Below are 22,922 nucleotides of genomic sequence, written 5' to 3'. Positions count from 1 at the left end.
CGGGCTAGGACAGTGAAGCCAGACATCTTGGCTCCCAGTCTAATAACTTGCATGGTAGCATCAGAAATAAAGGAATTGGCTAGTTTTAGAGCCTTAATCCTGTCTTGGAAAAATCTACCAAAATAGATTCAGACAAGGCATTGCACCAATAAGATGCCGCCCTTGACACAGTGGCAATACAAAGCTGTCCTCTATAGGGATTGCAGTTCTCTTAGCCAGAGTAGACATTTTCCCTTCTACTTTAGGCACCATGCGCCATGAATCTTTAATGGAGGTAGCGACAGGAAACATCTTTTTAAAGACGGGAGACAGGGAGAAAGGTATCCCTGGCTTCCTGTGAAATAATGTCCGTCACACGGTCTGGAACAGGAAACACCTCCACAGAGGAATGTCAGTATATAGCGGGGTTACAATATAATTTATTTAATAATTATTCTTTAACATAACCTCCAATTAAAATGCATATATGAAACAATTTAATATTCCTACATTCTTTAAGATTAGTTAAAGTTATAAACACATTGAATTATATTTATAGAAACCTGATTATGAATCAAATGATACATACCTATGTTATTACAATATTCTATACAAATATAATAAAAAATATACCTTTACAATTTACCTTATTCACAATGAATCACATTCAAATTTAACAATAAAATACCAGAATATGGACCGCTAACTTTAACAGTGCCTAGTTAAACAATATAACAAGATACTTTAACAGCCAATTTCTATACCAATTTATGTGAGCTGAAATAAATCTTATTTAGCTACAATAAGGCAAATTCTAAAAATATATATATAGTTGCAAATATAAATTACTTAGTACTAAATATGACTAGTTAAACTACATGACTATGAACATGAGCTTATAATACAAACTGTGCCCTTTTAAAATTACTAACTGCAATCTAGTTGTAGTTACCAAATACCTTTGATTAAAATATTAAATATATAGAACAGTCATACATCACCACATCAACCAATTGAGTGTTTCAGCTTTCTCTGATAAGTCCAATTTCACCTCATAAATTAAGAGGTATTTTTGCAAGATGGATGAAGTTAGTTCCAGATTTGCTTTATAGAGACTGGATTCCAAGGCAACAGTTTGTCAGTCAAAAAAAATTCAGCAGCCAAGACCTGTTTCTTTTTCTCTTGCATGAGACTATATCACGTGATATAACCCACCCCTTTTTATTCTAATCATTGGTGAAATTGGGAGGCACCCTTACTGAAACTTGTCTGATAGGCCCTTCGAATGCTTGTCCCTGATTGGTTATTGATTGGTTATTTGGGAGACGCCTCCCTGATTGGCTCATTTGGATTTGCATATGTTTTAAACAGTCAACTCGTTTGGCTGTCATACCAGTTTTAATCCATGAGGGGGCAGCAGATAATCAGAAATGCAGTCTTGCCATCAATACTGCTGCAGTCTAGTATCTAACCTTAAAAATGTTTATAAAATATATTTCTTTCATGTAATTAGCAAGAGTCCATGAGCTAGTGACGTATGGGATATACATTCCTACCAGGAGGGGCAAAGTTTCCCAAACCTCAAAATACCTATAAATACACCCCTCACCACACCCACAAATCAGTTTTACAAACTTTGCCTCCTATGGAGGTGGTGAAGTAAGTTTGTGCTAGATTCTACGTTTATATGCGCTCCACAGCAGGTTGGAGCCCGGTTTTCCTCTCAGCGTGCAGTGAATGTCAGAGGGATGTGAAGAGAGTATTGCCTGTTTGAATTCAATGATCTCCTTCTACGGGGTCTATTTCATAGGTTCTCTGTTATCGGTCGTAGAGATTCATCTCTTACCTCCCTTTTCATATCGACGATATACTCTTATATATATACCATTACCTCTGCTGATTTTCGTTTCAGTACTGGTTTGGCTTTCTACAAACATGTATATGAGTGTCCTGGGGTAAGTAAGTCTTATTTTCTGTGACACTCTAAAGCTATGGTTGGACACTTTTTTAAAGTTCTAAATATATGTATTCAAACATTTATTTGCCTTGACTCAGAATGTTCAACATTCCTTTTTTTCAGACAGTCAGTTTCATATTTGGGATAATGCATTTGAATCTATAATTTTTCTTACCTTAAAAATTTGACTTTTTCCCTGTGGGCTGTTAGGCTCGCGGGGGCTGCAAATGCTTCATTTTATTGCGTCATTCTTGGCGCAGACTTTTTTGGCGCAAAAAATCTTTTCTGTTTCTGGCGTCATACGTGTCGCCGGAAGTTGCGTGATTTTTTGACGTTCTTTTGCGCCAAAAATGTCGGCGTTCCGGATGTGGCGTCATTTTGTCGCCAAAAGCATTTAGGTGCCAAATAATGTGGGTGTCTTTTTTGGCGCTAAAAAAAATATGGGCGTCGCTTTTGTCTCCACATTATTTAAGTCTCATTTGTCATTGCTTCTGGTTGCTAGAAGTTTGTTCTTTGGCATTTTTTCCCATTCCTGAAACTGTCATTTAAGGAATTTGATCAATTTTGCTTTTTATGTTGTTTTTTCTCTTACATATTGCAAGATCTCTCACGTTGCATCTGAGTCAGAAGATACTTCAGGAAAATCTCTGTCTGGTGCTGGAACTACCAAAGCTAAGTGTATCTGCTTTAAACTTTTGGTAGCTGTTCCTCCAGCTGTTGTTTGTATTAAATGTCATGACAAACTTGTTAATGCAGATAATATTTCCTTTAGTAAAGTACCATTACCTGTTGCAGTTCCAACAACATCTAATGTTCAGAGTGTTCCTGATAACATAAGAGATTTTGTTTCTGAATCCATTAAGAAGGCTATGTCTGTTATTCCTCCTTCTAGTAAACACAAAAAATCTTTTAAAACTTCTCATTATCCAGATGAATTTTTAAATGAACATCATCATTCTGATTCTAATGATTCTTCTGGTTCAGAGGATTCTGTCTCAGAGGTTGATGCTGATAAATCTTCATATTTATTTAAAATGGAATTTATTCGTTCTTTACTTAAAGAAGTTTTAATTGCTTTAGAAATTGAGGATTCTGGTCCTCTTGATACTAAATTTAAACGTTTAGACAAGGTCTTTAAATCTCCTGTGGTTATTCCAGAAGTTTTTCCTGTTCCTGGTGCTATTTCTGAAGTAATTTCCAGAGAATGGAATAATTGGGTAATTCATTTACTCCCTCTAAACGTTTTAAGCAATTATATCCTGTGCCGTCCGACAGATTAGAATTTTGGGACAAAATCCCTAAAGTTGATGGGGCTATTTCTACCCTTGCTAAACGTACTACTATTCCTACGGCAGATGGTACTTCCTTTAAGGATCCTTTAGATAGGAAAATTGAATCCTTTCTAAGAAAAGCTTATCTATGTTCAGGTAATCTTCTTAGACCTGCTATATCATTGGCTGATGTTGCTGCACCTTCAACTTTTTGGTTGGAAACTTTAACGCAACAAGTAACAGATCATGATTCTCATAATATTATTATTCTTCTTCAACATGCTAATAATTTTATCTGTGATGCCATTTTTGATATTATCAGAGTTGATGTCAGGTTTATGTCTCTAGCTATTTTAGCTAGAAGAGCTTTATGGCTTAAAACTTGGAATGCTGATATGTCTTCTAAATCGACTCTACTTTCCCTTTCTTTCCAGGGTAATAAATTATTTGGTTCTCAGTTGGATTCTATTATCTCAACTGTTACTGGTGGGAAAGGATCTTTTTTACCACAGGATAAAAAATCTAAAGGTAAAAACAGGGCTAATAATCATTTTCGTTCCTTTCGTTTCAACAAAGAACAAAAGCCTGATCCTTCATCCTCAGGAGCAGTTTCAGTTTGGAAAACATCTCCAGTCTGGAATAAATCCAAGCCTTCTAGAAAAGCAAAGCCAGCTTCTAAGTCCACATGAAGGTGCGGCCCTCATTCCAGCTCAGCTGGTAGGGGGCAGATTACGTTTTTTCAAAGAAATTTGGATCAATTCTGTTCACAATCTTTGGATTCAGAACATTGTTTCAGAAGGGTACAGAATTGGTTTCAAGATGAGACCTCCTGCAAAGAGATTTTTTCTTTCCCGTGTCCCAGTAAACCCAGTGAAAGCTCAAGCATTTCTGAAATGTGTTTCAGATCTAGAGTTGGCTGGAGTAATTATGCCAGTTCCAGTTTTGGAACAGGGGCTGGGGTTTTATTCGAATCTCTTCATTGTACCAAAGAAGGAGAATTCCGTCAGACCAGTTCTGGATCTAAAAATATTGAATCGTTATGTAAGGATACCAACATTCAAAATGGTAACTGTAAGGACTATCTTGCCTTTTGTTCATCAAGGGCATTATATGTCTACAATAGATTTACAGGATGCATATCTGCATATTCCGATTCATCCAGCTCACTATCAGTTCCTGAGATTCTCTTTCCTGGACAAGCATTACCAGTTTGTGGCTCTGCCGTTTGGCCTAGCTACAGCTCCAAGAATTTTTACAAAGGTTCTCGGTGCCCTTCTGTCTGTAATCAGAGAACAGGGTATTGTGGTATTTCCTTATTTGGACGATATCTTGGTACTTGCTCAGTCTTCACATTTAGCAGAATCTCATACGAATCGACTTGTGTTGTTTCTTCAAGATCATGGTTGGAGGATCAATTCACTAAAAAGTTCATTGATTCCTCAGACAAGGGTAACCTTTTTGGGTTTCCAGATAGATTCAGTGTCCATGACTCTGTCTTTGACAGACAAGAGACGTCTAAAATTGATTTCAGCTTGTCGAAACCTTCAGTCACAATCATTCCCTTCGGTAGCCTTATGCATGGAAATTCTAGGTCTTATGACTGCTGCATCGGACGCGATCCCCTTTGCTCGTTTTCACATGCGACCTCTTCAGCTCTGTATGCTGAATCAATGGTGCAGGGATTACACAAAGATATCTCAATTAATATCTTTAAAACCGATTGTACGACACTCTCTGACGTGGTGGACAGATCACCATCGTTTAATTCAGGGGGCTTCTTTTGTTCTTCCGACCTGGACTATAATCTCAACAGATGCAAGTCTTACAGGTTGGGGAGCTGTGTGGGGGTCTCTGACGGCACAAGGGGTTTGGGAATCTCAGGAGGTGAGATTACCGATCAATATTTTGGAACTCCGTGCAATTTTCAGAGCTCTTCAGTCTTGGCCTCTTCTGAAGAGAGAGTCGTTCATTTGTTTTCAGACAGACAATGTCACAACTGTGGCATACATCAATCATCAAGGAGGGACTCACAGTCCTCTGGCTGTGAAAGAAGTATCTCAAATTCTGGTTTGGGCGGAATCCAGCTCCTGTCTAATCTCTGCGGTTCATATCCCAGGTATAGACAATTGGGAAGCGGATTATCTCAGTCGCCAAACGTTGCATCCGGGCGAATGGTCTCTTCACCCAGAGGTATTTCTTCAGATTGTTCAAATGTGGGAACTCCCAGAAATAGATCTGATGGCTTCTCATCTAAACAAGAAACTTCCCAGGTATCTGTCCAGATCCCGGGATCCTCAGGCGGAGGCAGTGGATGCATTATCACTTCCTTGGAAGTATCATCCTGCCTATATCTTTCCGCCTCTAGTTCTTCTTCCAAGAGTAATCTCCAAGATTCTGAAGGAATGCTTGTTTGTTCTTCTGGTAGCCCCAGCATGGCCTCACAGGTTTTGGTATGCGGATCTTGTCCGGATGGCCTCTTGCCAGCCGTGGACTCTTCCGTTAAGACCAGACCTTCTGTCGCAAGGTCCTTTCTTCTATCAGGATCTCAAATCCTTAAATTTAAAGGTATGGAGATTGAACGCTTGATTCTTGGTCAAAGAGGTTTCTCTGACTCTGTGATTAATACTATGTTACAGGCTCGTAAATCTGTATCTAGAGAGATATATTATAGAGTCTGGAAGACTTATATTTCTTGGTGTCTTTCTCATCATTTTTCCTGGCATTCTTTTAGAATTCTGAGAATTTTACAGTTTCTTCAGGATGGTTTAGATAAAGGTTTGTCCGCAAAAGGACAAATCTCTGCTCTTTCTGTTCTTTTTCACAGAAAGATTGCTAATCTTCCTGATATTCATTGTTTTGTACAAGCTTTGGTTCGTATAAAACCTGTCATTAAGTCTATTTCTCCTCCTTGGAGTTTGCATTTGGTTCTGGGGGCTCTTCAAGCTCCTCCGTTTGAACCCATGCATTCATTGGACATTAAATTACTTTCTTGGAAAGTTTTGTTCCTTTTGGCCATCTCTTCTGCCAGAAGAGTCTCTGAATTATCTGCTCTTTCTTGTGAGTCTCCTTTTCTGATTTTTCATCAGGATAAGGCGGTGTTGCGAACTTCTTTTGAATTTTTACCTAAGGTTGTGAATTCCAACATTAGTAGAGAAATTGTGGTTCCTTCATTATGTCCTAATCCTAAGAATTCTAAGGAGAAATCGTTGCATTCTTTGGATGTTGTTAGAGCTTTGAAATATTATGTTGAAGCTACTAAGTCTTTCCGAAAGACTTCTAGTCTATTTGTCATCTTTTCCGGTTCTAGAAAAGGTCAGAAAGCTTCTGCCATTTCTTTGGCATCTTGGTTGAAATCCTTAATTCACCATGCTTATGTCGAGTCGGGTAAAACTCCGCCTCAAAGGATTACAGCTCATTCTACTAGGTCAGTTTCTACTTCCTGGGCGTTTAGGAATGAGGCTTCGGTTGATCAGATTTGCAAAGCAGCAACCTGGTCCTCTTTGCATACTTTTACTAAATTCTACCATTTTGATGTGTTTTCTTCTTCTGAAGCAGTTTTTGGTAGAAAAGTACTTCAGGCAGCGGTTTCAGTTTGAATCTTCTGCTTATGTTTTCATTAAACTTTATTTTGGGTGTGGATTATTTTCAGCAGGAATTAGCTGTCTTTATTTTATCCCTCCCTCTCTAGTGACTCTTGCGTGGAAAGATCCACATCTTGGGTAGTCATTATCCCATACGTCACTAGCTCATGGACTCTTGCTAATTACATGAAAGAAAACATAATTTATGTAAGAACTTACCTGATAAATTCATTTCTTTCATATTAGCAAGAGTCCATGAGGCCCACCCTTTTTGTGGTGGTTATGAATTTTTTATAGAGCACAACTATTCCAATTCCTTATTTTATATGCTTTCGCACTTTTTTTATCACCCCACTTCTTGGCTATTCGTTAAACTGATTTGTGGGTGTGGTGAGGGGTGTATTTATAGGCATTTTGAGGTTTGGGAAACTTTGCCCCTCCTGGTAGGAATGTATATCCCATACGTCACTAGCTCATGGACTCTTGCTAATATGAAAGAAATTAATTTATCAGGTAAGTTCTTACATAAATTATGTTTCTCCAACATAGGTGTGTCCGGTCCACGGCGTCATCCTTACTTGTGGGATATTCTCTTCCCCAACAGGAAATGGCAAAGAGCCCAGCAAAGCTGGTCACATGATCCCTCCTAGGCTCCGCCTACCCCAGTCATTCTCTTTGCCGTTGTACAGGCAACATCTCCACGGAGATGGCTTAGAGTTTTTTAGTGTTTAACTGTAGTTTTTCATTATTCAATCAAGAGTTTGTTATTTTCAAATAGTGCTGGTACGTACTATTTACTCAGAAACAGAAAAGAGATGAAGAATTCTGTTTGTATGAGGAAAATGATTTTAGCAACCGTAACTAAAATCCATGGCTGTTCCACACAGGACTGTTGAGAGCAATTAACTTCAGTTGGGGGAACAGTTTGCAGTCCCTTGCTGCTTGAGGTATGACACATTCTAACAAGACGATGTAATGCTGGAAGCTGTCATTTTCCCTATGGGATCCGGTAAGCCATGTTTATTACGATTGTAAATAAGGGCTTCACAAGGGCTTATTTAAACTGTAGACTTTTTCTGGGCTAAATCGATTGATTATTAACACATATTTAGCCTTGAGGAATCATTTTATCTGGGTATTTTGATATAATAATATCGGCAGGCACTGTTTTAGATACCTTATTCTTTAGGGGCTTTCCCAAAGCATAGGCAGAGTCTCATTTTCGCGCCGGTATGGCGCACTTGTTTTTGAGGACAGCATGGCATGCAGCTGCATGTGTGTGGAGCTCTGATACATAGAAAGGTCTTTCTGAAGGCATCATTTGGTATCGTATTCCCCTTTGGGCTTGGTTGGGTCTCAGCAAAGCAGATTCCAGGGACTGTAAAGGGGTTAAATATAAAAACGGCTCCGGTTCCGTTATTTTAAGGGTTAAAGCTTCCAAATTTGGTGTGCAATACTTTTAAGGCTTTAAGACACTGTGGTGAAATTTTGGTGAATTTTGAACAATTCCTTCATACTTTTTCGCAATTGCAGTAATAAAGTGTGTTTAGTTTAAAATTTAAAGTGACAGTAACGGTTTTATTTTAAAACGTTTTTTGTGCTTTGTTATCAAGTTTATGCCTGTTTAACATGTCTGAACTACCAGATAGATTGTGTTCTGACTGTGGGGAAACCAAGGTTCCTTCTCATTTAACTATATGTATTTTATGTCATAAAAAAAAAAAAAATTTAGTAAAAATGATGCCCAAGATGATTCCTCAAGTGAGGGGAGTAAGCATGGTACTGCATCATCCCCTCCTTCGTCTACACCAGTCTTGCCCATACAGGAGGCCCCTAGTACATCTAGTGCGCCAATACTCCTTACTATGCAACATTTAACGGCTGTAATGGATAATTCTATCAAAAACATTTTAGCCAATATGCCCACTTATCAGTGAAAGCGCGACTGCTCTGTTTTAGAAAATTCTGTAGAGCATGAGAACGCTGATGATATGGTTTCTGAAGGGCCCCTACACCAGTCTGAGGGGGCCAGGGAGGTTTTGTCTGAGGGAGAAATTTCAGATTCAGGAAACATTTCTCAACAAGCTGAACCTGATGTGATTACTTTTAAATTTAAGTTGGAACATCTCCGCGCTCTGCTTAAGGAGGTGTTATCCAATTTGGATGATTGTGATTATCTGGTCATTCCAGAACCACTATGTAAAATGGAAAAGTTCTTAGAGGCCCCGGGGCCCCCCGAAGCTTTTCCTATATCCAAGCGGGTGGCGTACATTGTTAGTACAGAATGGGACAGGCCCGGTATACCTTTAGTACCTCCCCCCATATTTATAAAATTGTTTTCCTATAGTCGACACCAGAAAGGACTGATGGCAGACAGTCCCCAAGGTCGAGGGGGCGGTTTCTACTCTACACAAGCGCGCCACTATACCCATAGAAGATAGTTGTGCTTTCCAAGATCCTATGGATAAAAAATTAGAAGGTCTGCTAAAGATGTTTGTTCAGCAAGGTTCCCTTCTACAACCAATTGCATGCATTGTCCCTGTCACTGCAGCCGCGTGTTTCTAGTTTGAGCTAGGAAAGGCGATTATTAGTAATTCTTCTTCTTATGAGGAGATTATGGACAGAATTCGTGCTCTTAAATTGGCTAATTCTTTCACCCTAGACGCCACCTTGCAATTGGCTAGGTTAGCGGCGAAAAAATTCTGGGTTTGCTATTGTGGCGCAGAGCGCTTTGGTTAAAATCTTGGGCAGCGGATGCGTCTTCCAAGAACAAATTGCTTGACATTCCTTTCAAGGGGAAAACACTCTTTGGCCCTGACTTGAAAGAGATTATCTCTGATATCACTGGGGGCAAGGGCCACGCCCTTCCTCAGGATAGGTCTTTTCAAGACCAAAAATAAACCTAAGAGGTTAAGATTCCTAAGAGTCTATCCTTCCTTCGAGAAGGATTGGAAAAAGGATTATCTGCAAGTTCCTTGATGGGACAGATTTCTGCCTTGTCTGTGTTACTTCACAAAAAGCTGGCAGCTGTGCCAGATGTTCTAGCCTTTGTTCAGGCTCTGGTTAGAATCAAGCCTGTTTACAAAATTTTGACTCCTCCTTGGAGTCTCAACCTAGTTCTTTCAGTTCTTCAGGGGGTTCCGTTTGAACCCTTACATTCCGTTGATATTAAGTTATTATCTTGGAAAGTTTTGTTTTTGGTTGCAATTTCTTCTGCTAGAAGAGTTTCAGAATTATCTGCTCTGCAGTGTTCTTCTCCTTATCTGGTGTTCCATGCAGATAAGGTGGTTTTGCGTACTAAACCTGGTTTTCTTCCAAAGGTTGTTTCTAACAAAGACATTAACCAGGAGATAGTTGTGCCTTCTTTGTGTCCTAATCCAGTTTCAAAGAAGGAACGTTTGTTGCACAACTTGGATGTAGTTCGTGCTCTCAAATTTTACTTAGCAGCTACTAAGGTTTTCAGACAAACTTTGTCTTTGTTTGTTGTTTATTCTGGTAAACGGAGAGGTCAAAAAGCAACTTCTACCTCTCTCTCCTTCTGGATTAAAAGCATTATCCGATTGGCTTATGAGACTGCCGGACGGCAGCCTCCTGAAAGAATCACAGCTCACTCCACTAGGGCTGTGGCTTCCACATGGGCCTTCAAGAACGAGGCTTCTGTTGATCAGATATGTAAGGCAGCGACTTGGTCTTCACTGCACACTTTTTCTAAATTTTACAAATTTGATACTTTTGCTTCTTCTGAGGCTATTTTTGGGAGAAAGGTTTTGCAAGCCGTGGTGCCTTCCATTTAGGTGACCTGATTTGCTCCCTCCCTTCATCCGTGTCCTAAAGCTTTGGTATTGGTTCCCACAAGTAAGGATGACGCCGTGGACCGGACACACCTATGTTGGAGAAAACAGAATTTATGTTTACCTGATAAATTACTTTCTCCAACGGTGTGTCCGGTCCACGGCCCGCCCTGGTTTTTTTAATCAGGTCTGATAATTTATTTTCTTTAACTACAGTCACCACGGTAACATATGGTTTCTCCTATGCAAATATTCCTCCTTTACGTCGGTCGAATGACTGGGGTAGGCGGAGCCTAGGAGGGATCATGTGACCAGCTTTGCTGGGCTCTTTGCCATTTCCTGTTGGGGAAGAGAATATCCCACAAGTAAGGATGACGCCGTGGACCGGACACACCGTTGGAGAAAGTAATTTATCAGGTAAACATAAATTCTGTTTTTTATTTTTCAGTATTAATAAACTGTGTGTTCTTTACATATGGTAATATTTAATGCCATTTTCTCTGATTATTTTAATATGAAACATGAGTACATTACTTATGATATTTTAGAAGATGCCTTAAAAGTTGCATTTTTATGAAGGACTAGTAGTATCAATCAATAAAATATATGTAAATTCATAGCATCTTATTTAGAAATCTCATCTTCACATCAGTTCTCCCTTGTAATGTTCATTAGATTTCTGGAAAGCAAAGAAAAATGTGTTCATCTTGAAATAAATGGGTTAATATTTATATATACCAATGCAGTTATTATTCAATACAGCAGATATTCATTTAACATAGTATAATTTTCAGATCTCTTTCTCTCTCCATATATATCATATATATACATATATGTATACAGATGTTTTAAATATGATCTGTGTATTTTAAATTATTATGAAGATTAGACACAGTTTTTTTTATCTGAGGTTTAGATTCTCATGTGTTGTTTATCTGAGCCAACAGTCTTTTCAACTGAGAATGTGTATTAGATCTTAGCAGGGACAATTAAAACTATTGGATGAGAACAGCTGTATCCTCTCAGTATGTTTGTATATTCCCCTATTCTAATAGACGGACCGTTTGTTCCTTACAGGGGTTCCTGTGATCTAAGTAATGAATTTCTTTGGCTAAATTAATTTAGAGATTTCAATCTGGGATGGCTATCCAACAATAATGCATTAGTTATCTCTCTTCTGAGACCGTGATCAAAGGCTCTTTAAATGTGACATTATCTTTTATAATTTGGGACCAATGTTTGTTTTTCCTTAGTCCTGTCTATTTCTTTTGTTCTACAAGTCTGTAGTTGAGAGCAAAAGGGAGGGGTTGATATCGCCCATTGTTCGCAATGCAGCTAAATCAATTCATAGTAAATATTAGCTAAATGAAATATTAGATTCTATGATACATCTGTAGTTTATTTAAGGTTACTTCACAGGTACTCTGACAGGAAGGAACATATTATTTATTACGTTTACTAAATTTCTTAGGGTCGACAACGACAGGAGTATCGGAGTTGTCCAAAGTAGCCAGTATCTCCTTTAACAGTACACAAAGATGTTCAAGCTTAAATCTGAGGTTTACTTCTTCAACATCAGAAAAAGGAATTGTATTGTCCGAATCTGAGATCTCACCCTCAGAGGCTACCGGCGTATCCTCATCAGGTTTATGAGGGAGAGCCACCTGTGTAGCAGGAGGAGGAACAGAAACCGTACTATTTTAATCTCTAATTTTCCTCTTGTGTTTTCCCTTTAGCATAGGAAAAGCAGATAATACCGCAGAAGATACCTGAGCAGCAATTTCTGCAGCAAATAAACTCCTCCAGGAGGCTGAGAGGAACTGCAGGGCACTGTATGTGACGCCATAGAGTCTTTGGACATTAAAGGAGAAAACTGTGGCATTGCCTGAACAGCATCATCTTGAGAGACATTTGGCTCAGTGGTCAAAATCTTATTTTTACACTCTATAGTTCTAGCTATACAAAAAGCACAGAATTGCATGGGCAAAACAATTTGTGCCTCCAAACATAGTAAACATCTGTCACAAGAAACCGCTTCCTGATCCATGTTTGACCAGCACAGTAAAAATTCCCACAATTAACTGAATGAGTATGAATAATAAAATGACTACTGTCGCTTTAAGAAAAAAGTTTTTTTTTTATTCCCTAGAGCGTTGACACGCTAAATAAGGCAGTTAAAAAAAAAATTAGACAAAAATAGTTTAGCACCTCTACATACCAACAGCAATATAGAAAATAAAATGGACGATAGTTAGCCAGAAATCTCCTTCTGCGATCGTGTTGACACAGGAGAATGAGAGAAAGCCCTGACGCTGCTCCGATATCTACACAGATAGCCAGAAGTCACATGATCATCAGAGAAGGGAAATTGTCCCACGCTAAAAGCACGCGTTGCCTACTCTGACAGAAGACCAGAGGTTAAAACGAACCAGCTAACTGAATAAACTATCTAAAAATACATAAATTCTGCTTCTCTATTTATCCCACAAAATATGTACTTAAGCAGTATGAGTCTACTCTTAACAAGAGCTATGTTCATTAAACATAATAAGCCACAGTGGATAAAAATTCCATACATAATGGAAAAATTAACCCATAGTCTCCCACATCAGTGCCTGCACCCTGAAAATTAATAATCCAGCCTAATTTATTATATCAAAAGTGTCCCAGTAATACTACAGTTGAAATCTTCTTAATTGCAAGTCTTCAGTACCTAGAAGACAAAAAGCACTTACTTGCAGTCTAGCTGTCCGGCAGGAAGACAGCTCACAAGGCGTGAAAGGACATATACTCCTTACAGAGACCTGTAGAAAAAACGAAAGAACAGAGTAAAATTGTCAGAAAAAAATCTACTACTCATTTGAAGTTCAGACTAAGTGCTATTGCATTGTCTTGTTAACTTGCATTTGTTGATTATGCAAATCTACTGTGTTGACTGGTCCTTTAACAGCTTTGCTGTGGTGCTCTTTGCCTCCTCCTGCTGGCAAGGAGTGATATTCCCACTAGTAATTGATAACGTTGTGGACTCTCCATATCTTAGGAAAGAAATATATATAGACATAGATTACATTTTGAATGCTGGAATTTTACTTTTCAGTGGACAGTGTTTTGACACCTTGACTGCACATGTGTTGCATTTAGATGTGGGCATTCAAGGGTGTAGTTGAATGGAACGTAAAGATAATGTATATAAATACTTAACTCCATTGTGACTAATATGTTGGTCCTTATTTACTCCTGAGTTGACTTTAGGTCATTTAACTTTTTTATTTTTTAAATCAAAGGGCATTTAAATATATCGAAAGGTAAAAATTGCATTTTAATTTCTTAGATACGATATATGGGATTAAAGTGCTGTCCTACAGGGGGAGGCAATACACCCCACACAACAGCACTTTAATCCCTCTCACTCTTCCTTAGTACATTTTTTTGCCTCCAACAAGAAGTGATGGGGAAACTTAAAATGCTGATCTACACATTGATAGAAAGTTGGACAAGCAGGTGTACAGGAGTAAAACTGGCAATGAGAGTAAATCTTCTTCCGGGAGTTTGTCACTAGCCTGTCTCAGGTGTTGCTGGGATTCATCCTGCAGCCTCCTCCTGTTGGCCTTGTTGGACTACTCCTGATCCTGTGTCGTTGCATACTACTTAGGATGGGCTCTTCTACTGGAAGTAGGTTCTCTGGAGCTTGGTAAGCACGGTAGAGTGAGTGCGGACAGGTAACTTGGTACTTGCACTCACATAGCCCACAGGCTATTAGCATGAACATGTGCACATGATTCACATAGCCTAGGGGCATAGTTGCATACACCAGATAATGCTACATACAGTTTTAGGCACTTTTTAAAAGGAAAATACCTAAAAAGAAATGTGTTACTGTCATTTTAACTTTCCCAGTTTAAATATATGTGCTCTTCTCAAGCACGGAAGGAACTCTCAGGGAGAAAGGTCAGTTAGACACTCAGGTTTAACAGATTTGGTGAAAATTTCATTTCTTTCATACAGGTGGTGACAGTCCACAATAAATTACTCATGGGAATTATTCTTCTCTACCACTAGGAGGCAAAGATTCCCAAACCCCAAAAGCTCTTTAAAACCCCTGCCACACACCTCAGTCTTTACTTTGCCTCCATTGAAGGTTGAAATATGAAGGTGCATGTGATTCTTCAGAGAAAGGGGTTTTAAGTCTATGTTGAGGCCCGGTTTCTCTTCAGAGTACAGTGCTTTTTCAGAAGGATGTATTTGTGGTATGGTTTATGATTCTACTTTTTCACCTCATGCGAAATCTTTCATAAACCCTCTGTAATCGGTCGCAGGGACGTGTGTTCTTCCTCCCTTTTATAGATCTACAATATACTCCTATTTCCTTAACCTCTGCTGATATGTTTCAGTACTGGTTTGGCTACTTGATTGCTAGTGAACGAGTGTCCATTGGCAAGTTGCTTAAAATTGCATGCTCTATCTGAATCATGAAAGTTTTAATTTTGTCTAGACTATCCCTTAAAGTGTTTTGCAGGCTCCTCCTTTTGAACATATTCAAAAAATTTAACTACTTTCTTGAAAAGTGTTATTTCTTTTGGCTATATCTTCTGAATTGTCTGCTCTTTCTTATAAGCATCCTTAATTAATTTTTCATCAGGATAAGGCTGTTTTATGGACAACATTTATTTTTTTGCCTAAGGTTGTTTATTCAGATAACATTGGTAGAGAGATGGTTGTTCCTTCTTTGTGTCCTGATCCTAAGAATGCTTCTGAAACATCTTTGCATTCTCTGGATCTTGTTAGGGCATTGAAATGTTAGGATGATGCTACTATGGATTTTAGACAATCTTTAAGTTTGTTCTTTTTTCTAGGCCTAGGAAAGGTCAGAAGGCCTCTATTTCTTCAGCCTCTTGGTTAAAACTTGATTCACAGAGCTTATGTGGAGGCAGTTCAGCCTCCACGGCAACAGATTACTGCTTATTCTGCTAGGACAATTGCCACTTCTTGGACTTTTAAGAATAAGGTTTCAGTTGAACAAATTTACAAGGCAGCTACTCTTCGCATACTTTTACTAAATGCTACCATTTTTGTGTCTCATTACTCAGCTTTGTAACTTATGTGCGGAGTCTAATGCTAAACAGGGTCTAGCATAGTTGCATTGCAGCAGAGAACTCAAGCATTTGCTACCCCAGGACAGTTTTACAGATCTGCCTCCTAGCCTAAAACAGTACATTCACTCTACAGTCTCTGATGGGCCGGCTTTAATGCCTCCACCAGTTACAAGCAAAACGCGAATACATAAAAAGGGCAGAAGATAACCCTTCGCAGGCCCTGGGCTCATCTGAAACATACCTAAGGAACGACCCATCTTGACACATTGTACCTTCCAATATTAAAGCAGAATCCTTCTTACCAGCTGAAGATGATTATTTAGATACCAAGGACCCCGCACATACAGACTCTATTGTAGGAAGTTTTACTTGCCTTGGAGATTGAGAGCAGCACAGGCTTTCAGTCTCACCTGCCTTAAAAGGAAGATTTCTCTTGTCTCATGTTCCAAAAGATCTTTAAAGGCCAGAGCTTTCTTGTTATGTGTAACAGATAAAGTCATAGGAGTGATTATTCTGGTCCCCTTCGAGGAACATAATCAGGAGTTCTATTCAAACCTTTTCATTGGTTGGATTTACAGGCTGATCTTGGATCTTAAAACCCTGAATACATTTCTTAAAGTTCCAACATTCAAAATGGAGATTTTTTTCAATACCTTTAGTGGGGAGGGCCAATTTTATGATTACTGTAGACATGTAAGAGGCCTATTTGCATATCCCAATTCAGAAGGATCATACAAATTACTCACATTTACCTTTCTAAACAGGCATTACCAATATATGCCACTCACATTTGATTTGGCAAGAGCACAAATAAACTTCTTAAACTTTCCCTGAGCTCTTTTGCCTGTAGTAAGAGCTCAGAGGGTGGCAGTAGTTCCTTGCCTAGACAACATTCCAGTACAGGCTGCTTCGTTTCAGATTGCTAAGAAAACATGTAAACATACGGCTAGATTACGAGTTTTGCGTTATGAGTAAAAAAGCAGCGTTATGGGTTATAACACTGCATTTTCACTACTGCTGCTATTACGAGTCTTATAGGTACAGCTGTACCGCACACTTTTTTTGACGTACCGCAAATTAACTTACACAATTTTCGTAAAGTATTTTTTCAATGGGACTTCCATAGTGCTGGTATTATAACCGACAATAAGTGAGAGGTACAGCCTATCCCACAAGATTCGTAACGAATTCTAAATTCAGTAGTTATGAGTTTTAAGCTACAAAACTGTAGCATAAAACTCATAACTAAAGTGCTAAAAAGTACACTAACACCTATAAACTACCTATTAAGCCCTAAACCTAGGCCCTCCCGCATCGCAAACACTAAAATAAAATTAACCCCTAATCTGCCGCCGCCACTAGAATAAACATATTAACCCCTAAACCGTTGCACTCCCGCCTCGCAAACACTAGTTAAATATTATTAACCCCTAATCTTCCACCCCCAACGTCGCCACCATTATACTAAAGTTATTAACCCCTAAGTCTAATTCTAACCCTAACACCCCCTAACTTAAATATAATTAAAATAATTCTAAATGAAAATTCCTAATATTCCCTAAATTATTCCTATTTAAAACTAAATACCTATAAAATAATCCTTAAGCTAGCTACAATATAACTAATAGTTACATTGTATCAAGCTTAGGGTTTATTTTACAGGCAAGTTTGTATTTATTTTAACTAGGTAGAATAGTTATTAAATAGTTATTAACTATTTAATAACTACCTAGCTAAAATAAATACAAAGTTACCTGTAAAATAAAACCTAACCTGAGTTACACTAACACCTAACATTACACAATTAAATAAATTACATAAATTAAATACAATTACCTAAATTACAAAAAAACAAACACTAAATTACACAAAATAAAAAAACAAATTATCAGATATTTAAACTAACTACACCTAATCTAATAGCCCTATCAAAATAAAAAAAAAGCCCCCCCAAAATAAAAAAACCCCTAGCCTAAACTACCTTAAAAGGGCCTTTTGTTGGGCATTGCCCCAAAGAAATCAGTTTTTTTACCTGTAAAAAAAATACAAACAACCCCCCCCCCCAACAGTAAAACCCACCACCCACACAACCAACCCCCAAATAAAATCCTAACTAAAAAAAACCTAAGCTACCCATTGCCCTGAAAAGGGCATTTGGATGGGCATTGCCCTTAAAAGGGCATTTAGCTCTATTGCTGCCCAAACCCTAACCTAAAAATGCCTTTTCAGGGCAATGGGGAGCTTAGGTTTTTTTAGTTAGGATTTTATTTGGGGAGGTTTGGTTGTGTGGGTGGTGGGTTTTACTGTTGGGGGAGGTTGTTTGTAAAAAAATTTTAAAGGTAAAAGACTGATTTTGGGGGGCAATGCCCCGCAAAAGGCCCTTTTAAGGGCTATTGGTAGTTTAGTTTAGGCTAGGGTTTTTTATTTTGGGGGGCTTTTTTATCTTGATAGGGTTCTTAGATTAGGTGTAATTAGTTTAAATATCTGATAATTTGTTTTTTATTTTGTGTAATTTAGGTAATTGTATTTAATTTATGTAATTTATTTAATTGTAGTGTAGTGTTAGGTGTTAGTGTAACTCGGGTTAGGTTTTATTTTACAGGTAAATTTGTATTTATTTTAGCTAGGAAGTTAGTAAATAGTTAATAACTATTTAGTAACTATTGTACCTAGTTAAAATAAATACAAAATTGCCTGTAAAATAAAAATAAACCCTAAGCAAGCTATAATGTAACTATTATACAGGTTAGTATTTAGTTTTAAATAGGAATTATTTAGGTAATGATAGTAGGTTTTATTTAGATTTATTTTAATTATATTTAAGTTGGGGGGTGTTAGGGTTAGACTTAGGTTTAGGGGTTAATAAATTTAGTATGGTGGCGGCTACGTTGGGGACGGCAGATTAGGGGTTAATAAATGTAGGTAGGTGGTGGCGATGTTAGGGGCGGCAGATTAAGGGTTAATAATATTTAACTAGTGTTTGCAATGTGGGAGTGCGGCGGTTTAGGGGATAATATGTTTATTAAAGTGGCAGCGACGTTGGGGGGCGGCAGATTATGGGTTAATAAATGTAGGTAGGCTGCGGCAACATTGGGGGCGGGAGATTAGGGGTTAATAAGTATAATGTAGGTGTCCGCGATGTTGGGGCAGCAGATTAGGGGTTAATAAATATAATGTAGGTGTCTGCGATATCGGGGGTGGCAGATTAAGGGTTAATAACTAATGTAGGTGGCGGTGACATTGGGGGCAGCAGATTAGGGGTTAATAAGTATAATGTAGATGTTGGGGGCGGCAGTTTAGGGGTTAATAAGTGTAATATAGGTGTTGGCGATGTCAGGGGCAGCAGATTAGGGGTGTTAAGACTCGGGGTTTATGTTAGGGTGTTAGGTGTAAACATAAATTTAGTTTCCACATAGTAATCAATGGGGCTGCGTTACGGAGCTTTACGCTGCTTTATTGCAGGTGTTAGGCTTTTTTTTTCAGCTGGCTCTCCTCATTGATGTCTATGGGGAAATCGTGCACAAGCACATAAAACCAGCTCACCGCTGACTTAAACAGAGCTGGTATTTGAGTGCGGTATAGAGCTCAATTTTGCTCATCGCTCACTTCTTGCCTAATAAGTAGTAGATGAACTAATGATTCCCTATTCATTTTATCTGATTTGCATGTTCCCTCATTTTATTTTACTATACAGGATAATAACCAGGATAAAACAGGGCTCAATGATTCTAATTGCTCTGGCATGGCCTTGCAGGACTTGGTAACAAATCCAAACAATTGGAAAACAGCACACTTAAATGTATGGAACACGGAATAAACTTGCCAAGTCTGAACCAAGAAATAGTATCAATATCATTCACAGCCTCCAAAATGATGTAAGACTTTTATTTCTTCTTAAATGTTAGGCCCATAGGCATAGTTATAACGTTTCAGGCCAGGTTTGAATCTTTTATACCCTCAACTGTTGCAAACACAAATAAATAAGTATATGCTATACTGCCATCATGTGATCAAAAATCAGTATTACATTCAAATAATTTACTTATTTAAATCACAGGCTGTTACACTTAAAATTTCTAAATAAAAAATATAAATGCAAATTAAAAGTTAAAAACACATGTTTATAATTTAAAAAGGAGAAAATTGCACAATAGAATAGAACCAGGTTTATTATAGAAATAATGACCAGTTGAAGTCCCTATTTAAACCCTTAGGTATTAAAGATTCAAGTTTTTGTATCCAGAACATCTCCCTCATTTTCAACAAATTTTCCCTGTCTCCTCCTCTCCTGGGTCTTATTACATGTTCAATAACCTGAAACCTCAGTGGGCTAATATTGTGACTTAATACTGTGGTGGTACTTTATCTTTTCTCCTAATATTGGACTTATGTTCTGTTATCCTCTCCCTGACCTCCCTACAGGTATCACCTATATAAATTAAGCACATGGGAATTTAATTATATAGATGAGAAAAGAGGCACTGCATGCTTAGAACTCCCTAATACTAAATTTAGTACCATTAATAGGATGATAAAATTATTCACTCTTAATCATAGAGCTGCAGTGACTGTTCTTTGAATATTTTTGTTTCCATTTCCAATATCTGCATGAACCAAAATATCTTACCCTTTACGGTCCTTTAAATGTTTAAATTGTGCGGCCATCAGGTCTTATTTAATTTTTGCGGAAATTTTTTAAATTACACAACTAAATAGCAAGTCGCCACTAGCTGTCGCTATTTAGCTGGGAAATTCAAAAGCGGCACAGTCGAAATATATCAGACATTTGAGCGCATGTGATAAAAAACCTTTGTCGGATATATTCCGACAAAGGACCGCAAAGGGTTAAGGCTCCTATTCCTCCTGTATGCTACTAGTGGATTCTCTTTTATATACCAATATTTTTGCAAAATCTGTGTTCTCTTAAAGCTGAGTCTGTTATATTGGGTAACAAAAATAATTTTATCTTTCTCCTCTTTTTTATCTTTCTTATCATTTTTAATTTCTTTAATTGTATGAAGTTGTTCCTCAACTAGTTTGTTAGTAAAGCCTCTTACTATAAACATCTTCGCCATTTCTTGTAATATATACTCACATCTAGTTCTTTTGAGAGAAATGTACTCCAGCTAGCCTCTCAGGAAGTACCACTAATCCCTCACAATTCTTTCTTCCATCAAGTTCTCAAATCTCTCAATTTGTCGGCATGGAGATTAAACATCTGATTTTGCCTCATAGAGGTTTTTCAAATCAAGTGATAGGTATTTTGATTCAGGACAGAAAGCCTGTTAGAAGTGATATTTATCATGAAATCTGGAAAGTTCTCCTTTTCTGGTGTAAGTCTTAAGAATTACCTTTGGAACTGTTTTATAAGTTCTTGATTTCTTAAATGTTTTGTAGGATGGTCTAGAAAAGGTTTTATCAGCCAGTTCCCTTAAAGGCTTAATTTCTGCCCTCTCAGTCTTGTATTGGATTAAACATTTGAGACTTCCTGACATTCACGCCTTTGTTCAAGATTTTATCAGGATAAAACCAGTTATCAGGCCTATGTTGTACCTTTCACTGGTCATTTGAACCTATACATTGTCTGGACATTCAACTGTTGTCTTGAAAGGCTCTTTTTTTCTCTTGGCCATTCCTGCTCTATCTTCTCATTACCTAGTTTTTATCAAGATAAAGCAGTTTTAAGTACAAACTATTCTTTCTTTCCTAAGGTTGTTTCTTCTGAAAACATCAATCAAAAAATTGTAGTCCCATCGCTTTGTGCAGCGGCAAAAAAAATTCTAAATAGAGATTACTTCATAACTTTGATGTAGTATATAGGCCATGAAATTTTATGTTCAATCACTAAAGAATTCTTCCTTGTTTATCCATTTTTCAGATCCCTGCACCTTGACATAAACATAGCATACCTAGTAGCAGGGAAGTCTTCCCCTGAATGCAATACTTCAACTTTTTACCAGAGTAGTGACTACCCTTTGGACTTTTAAATATGAAACTTGGTCATATTTTCATACCTTTATCAAATTATACTATTTTGACACATTTTACTCTTCTAAGGCAGCTTTTGGTAGGAAAGTGCTGCAGGCAGCAGTGCCTGTTTAGTACCTCTACCTGTCTTAACTGTTTTTTCTGCCCAATTTCATGGTTGTCTTATGGACTTCACAGCTTGGGTGTAGGATCCCACATGGGATGGTTCATGGTTCTCGCCATCTTATGAAAGAAAACAAAATGTGTACTCCATCTTTTTTCATGATGGTAAGAGTCCATGAGATCCGCCCTTGTTTTTCCATAACAGTTGGCAGCAGTACCAGTATGCACTTCTGTTGTGTGGGGTGTTTTGCCTCCTCATGTAAGACTGGACTTTAATCCCAAATGTGATGGCTCGTGGACTTTCACCATCATGAAATCAATAAATAGTTTTTTGTTTTGTTTTTTGTTTTGTTTTGTTTTACATTAATAATTTAAGTGCACAAAATAATCTGTAAAATTAACAATTTGTGAACTTTACTTTATTTAGACTGGGCCCCAATTAGAAAAAAACTAATAATTTGTTGTGCTTTCTCTTAGATGACTGTGAAAAAGACACTATCCAATTTTCGAAGAACACATCTTGACAACTGGCAGGAACACAAACAGCAATTTACTGATGACCAACTCCTGGTTTTGACTGATCTTTTGGTATCTCCCTGTTATTATGCCTAAAAGGTAAAAAAAAATATATATATATATTTCTAAACTTGTCTTGCAGAAAAATAATTCTTGCACATTTCTGGCTGTTTATTCCATGTAAAATATTTAAAATGTTTGTAATTTAAATTGTTTTGCTAGAAATGTTTTTACAGGGAGAACATTATTTTCATCCCTTTTTGTTTTGTGTTTAACTATTGTAGTAGAATGTGAGAATATGTTGACTCTTTTTAAATAACAAAAATAATTACTTGAGAAGAATGGGGTTATAGACATTTACAGTGAGTGGAACCTAGTGCCAAACTAATCATTTGTTAAATGGATTTAGGAAAGATTAAAGTATCCACTCTTGTTTAAGGAGTACCTCTTCAACTGGGGATGTATCCCAGGTATACTCATATCAGACCCTTCACTTTCAGGTGATTTCATTTCTGAACCTGTCTGTAGTTTTGTTTTGTTGAGTTTTACAACTTTTTTTTTTTTCTTTCATGTAATTAGCAAGAGTCCATGAGCTAGTGACGTATGGGATATACATTCCTACCAGGAGGGGCAAAGTTTCCCAA

The 22,922-nt window shown here is 37.7% G+C and overlaps 1 protein-coding gene across 1 annotated transcript in view; it reads left to right on the top strand.

Moving 5' to 3' along the window:
• The window catches only part of PSME4 (proteasome activator subunit 4), a gene marked incomplete in the record, with an annotated part of 938,614 nt that overhangs the window by 867,214 nt on the left and 48,478 nt on the right, over positions 1 to 22,922 (top strand). Inside the window, 1 exon segment of the mRNA XM_053712692.1 lies at positions 22,240 to 22,377. Within this exon segment, the coding sequence (XP_053568667.1) occupies positions 22,240 to 22,374 (135 nt within the window).

The sequence above is a fragment of the Bombina bombina genome, chromosome 4, assembly GCF_027579735.1.
Source record: "Bombina bombina isolate aBomBom1 chromosome 4, aBomBom1.pri, whole genome shotgun sequence".
Classification (NCBI taxonomy): domain Eukaryota; kingdom Metazoa; phylum Chordata; class Amphibia; order Anura; family Bombinatoridae; genus Bombina; species Bombina bombina.
This window is presented reverse-complemented; position numbering and strand designations above follow the sequence as displayed.